Source organism: Pediculus humanus, genomic scaffold (genome assembly GCF_000006295.1).
Source record: "Pediculus humanus corporis 1103172107536 genomic scaffold, whole genome shotgun sequence".
NCBI lineage: Eukaryota > Metazoa > Arthropoda > Insecta > Psocodea > Pediculidae > Pediculus > Pediculus humanus.
This window is the reverse complement of record NW_002987152.1, coordinates 86333-89893: the sequence shown is the minus strand read 5'-3', so window position 1 is coordinate 89893 and position 3561 is coordinate 86333. Positions and strand designations below refer to the sequence as shown.

At 30.6% G+C, this 3561-nt stretch overlaps 1 protein-coding gene across 1 annotated transcript in view; it reads right to left on the bottom strand.

The window, feature by feature from the left end:
• Nucleotides 1–1944: 1944 nt before the first annotated feature.
• Nucleotides 1945–3561, bottom strand: part of Phum_PHUM185800 (Amphoterin-induced protein 2 precursor, putative) — a gene marked incomplete at both ends in the record, with an annotated part of 8932 nt that continues 7315 nt past the window's right edge. The window contains one exon of the mRNA XM_002425196.1: nucleotides 1945–2762. Coding sequence (XP_002425241.1) covers nucleotides 1945–2762 — 818 coding nt within the window. The remainder of the gene's footprint in view (nucleotides 2763–3561) is intronic.

The following is a 3561-nucleotide window of genomic DNA, read 5'->3' as shown; positions in this document are numbered from 1 at the left end:
AATATGTCATATCTCCATTGGAATATATGCCGAGAATATGGAATGGATGGATTACCCAAGGAGTGGTACAACCACATTCCAAGCCCGGTTACGACAGTAGGTCCATGCACAGTTCTATATGATCAACAAATCCACACTGATAGAACTGTGCCAGCTAACAAACCGGATATCATACTCAGGCATAATGGGGAAAAATGGTGTAAGTTAATTGAGGTATCCGTGCCGGCAGAAAAAAACACCACAGCCAAAGAAGCAGACAAAAGGCTGAAATACAGAAATTTGGAAATTGAAATAACCAGGATGTGGGGAACAAAAACTGAAACGATTCCGGTCATCGTGGGAGCATTGGGAGCCATGCCAAATTCAATAAAAGGAAATTTAAAGAAGATTATGAAGAACCTAAAAGAAGAAACCATCCAGGAAATCGCACTATGTGGGACGGCCCACATTCTTCGGAAAATATTATAAATAGCACCACCGATATTCGAGTATTTGTCCCTAAGGAATCGGGTAGAGACCTGGGATAAATGCTTAAAAACCCCGACAAATAAGAGCCTTGTCGTGTTTAAGAGTGACCATAATAATAATAATAATAAATGATTTCAAAAAAAAAAAAAAAAAAGAAAAGAAAAGAAAAAAACGAATAATTTATTTTATTTTATTTTATTCAATTTCCCCTCCCCCCTCTTTTAACCCCTCGACAATATTAACATTTTCCCTTTCCTTTTACTCCCTAAAAAGAAAAAAAAAATAATAATAATAATAATAAAAATATTTGCAAATATTAATATTAATAATAATAAAAAGTAATCAGAAATGAGTTGTTTTTTATGTTTTCCTTCATCACAAATTGACTTTTATTTCTCTCTCACTCTCACTCTCTTTCTCTTTCTCTCTTTTTATCTCTATTTCTTTCTAGTTTGAAAAAAAATAATTTTATTTAAAAAACAAAAAAAAAAATATATATATATATATATATATTTTTCTCTTAAACATTTTATTTATTTAATAAAAAAAATAAAAATAAAATAAATTTCCCATCATATTTTTATTTTCCCTTCCCCCCTCCGGCTCTCCTTTGCTCCTACCCCTCCCGTCCGACCTTCTTCCTTTCTCCAGTATAAATAAACCTTTTTTTTTTTTAGGAAATTCATCCTCGTCAAATATTTATACTGGAATTTAAAAAAAAAAAAAAAATTTTGAAATTTTTTATATTAATAATTAATAATTTTAAATTACTTATCACGTGACGCATGTTATCAGTTAAAAAAAAATCATGTGATAAAAAAATAAATAAATAAAAATTTGTTTTTTATTTACTCCTCTTTTACTCCCGTTTTTATTTTATTTATTATTATTATTATTATCATTATCATTAATCCTTCGTCCCATTTTTTTAGATTAATTACCAAAATTTCTATTGAATTTTACGTTTAAATCCCAAAATTAAATTTTCATTATTATTATTATTATTATTACTATGGGGTAAAACAAAATTGAAAATTATCTCGGAAAAGCGAAAAGGATGAGGAGAAGGGGGAGCGGTTTCGAATTATTAAGAATCCTTATATATATTAAAAAAAAAAAAAAAAAAAAAATCCCGGCCGCAAATATTTATTACGGGATTCGAAGCGACAATCGAAAAGCTTCAAATTCCACGGGAAGACATGAATTAAAATTTATTATCAAATTTTTCCTCCGTTTGATTTTCCGTTTTGATAAGTTTCGTTTTGGTAATTTCGTTGAAATTAAAAAAGGGAAAGAGAAGGGAAAGGTGAAAAAAAAAAACGGAACGAAAATATAGCAGAAGAGAGAAAGAAGAAAAAAATCTAGTAATAATAATAATAATAAATAACGAAATTATTTATATATATATATATTTATTTATTTATTTATTATCTAAAGTTGAATGTAGAAAAAAAAAAAAACAATTGCGTGACTAAATCATAGTGATATATAATCAACTGAAAGTGGTAGACACAGTGATGGCGGTAGTGGAGGCGGAGGCGGAGGCGGAGGTGGCGGAATTTCCGATTCTTCAACTTCCGGTAGAGAAAGTGTCGAACTTCCACCGGCCGTAACACGTGGACCCATATTATCATACATTGGACCCAATCTAACTTGTGGTTCATTTGATTCCGTAACGGATTTCGGTCTCGGCCTTCTTGGAAACGTGGCGTAAGACTGTGACGTCGTTAATGATCCTCCTTCCGATGGTCCAACACCACCACCACCACCACCGACGCTTACTCTCGCCGATGAATTTTTCGACCGATGAGGTATATCTAATAAATCTGGATATCTAATAACGGTATCGGAACTCGGTTCTTGACTCACGGAAACGGATATAAATATATTTCCGAAAGCTCCCGCGGGTAAAACGCTCGTCGAAAATTCTGGAGGAGGTGGAAAAACGGTCAATGGTACGGATAATGGAACCATGTTTGTATTATTAGTTCCGTGACTTTCGATCGTTATGTGAACGGGTTCGCACAATTCCAATGGTATGCTTGCGGATTCCATCATTTCCATATCCGGTTGATTTAATTGTTCGACGCTTTCCGAATTCGACGGACGATCCGTTGTCGTTGTTATGCTAACATCTAATAATTTTTTTTCCTGTTCCGTAAAACTCACGCTTCCTTTCAATTCCGTTTTTCTACGGCCACGTTTTCTACGTCTTTTCCTTCCGCAAAAGCAGAATGTGAACACTAGGGTAAGCGTTATTGAAAAAAACGTTGCAACACCTCCGGCAATTAATCCTGCAACAAACAAACAAACAAACAAAAAAAATAATAAGAAAAATATGTCGTAAACCTATTAATGACTAAGAAAAAAGAAAAAAAGTTTTCCGACTGAATCTTAATGAGAAAAAAGAAAAGGTTTGACTTTTATTTAACGAATAAGTTTTTATTATTGAATTAAACCAACATTAATCAAAGATTTCAAAAAAAAAAAAAAAAGGGAATAAGAAAGTGAAAGAGAGAGAGAGAGAGAGAGAGAGAGAGAGATAAAGAATAAATAAAAAAAAAAAGGAAAAAAGTGATAGATAGAAAAGGATAAAAAATCAACGGGTAATTATGTTAAGCTTGAAAGGTTTTTTTTTTTTTTATTTCTTTGTAAATGAAACAGTATAAGAAGAAGAAAAAATTAAAAAAAAAAGGAAAAGTCAGTTATTTTTTTTTTTAAAAAAAAAGTTTCCTTTTAAATTTGTCCTTTGACTAGTCAAGCAAATATACTTTAAATTAAATTTAACAGTGTATATTGAACGAATAAGATATCTTGTTGTTTCTGAATTGATTCGAACGTTATAAAAGATTCAAAGTCAAATCTAATAAATCAAAAAAAAAAAGAAAATCAATTTGAAATTCTCATCAATGAAAATTTTTTTTTTTTTTCTTAATCGTGTCAATAGAAAGGAAAACCTTTTCATAATTGAATTTGTTGTAACCTTTTTCACCCGATAATTTTCTCATAACAAACAAACAAACAAACATCTGTTTTAATTTTTTATTTATTTATTTATTTTCTCTCAATTCATCTTTCATCGACAAAAATATT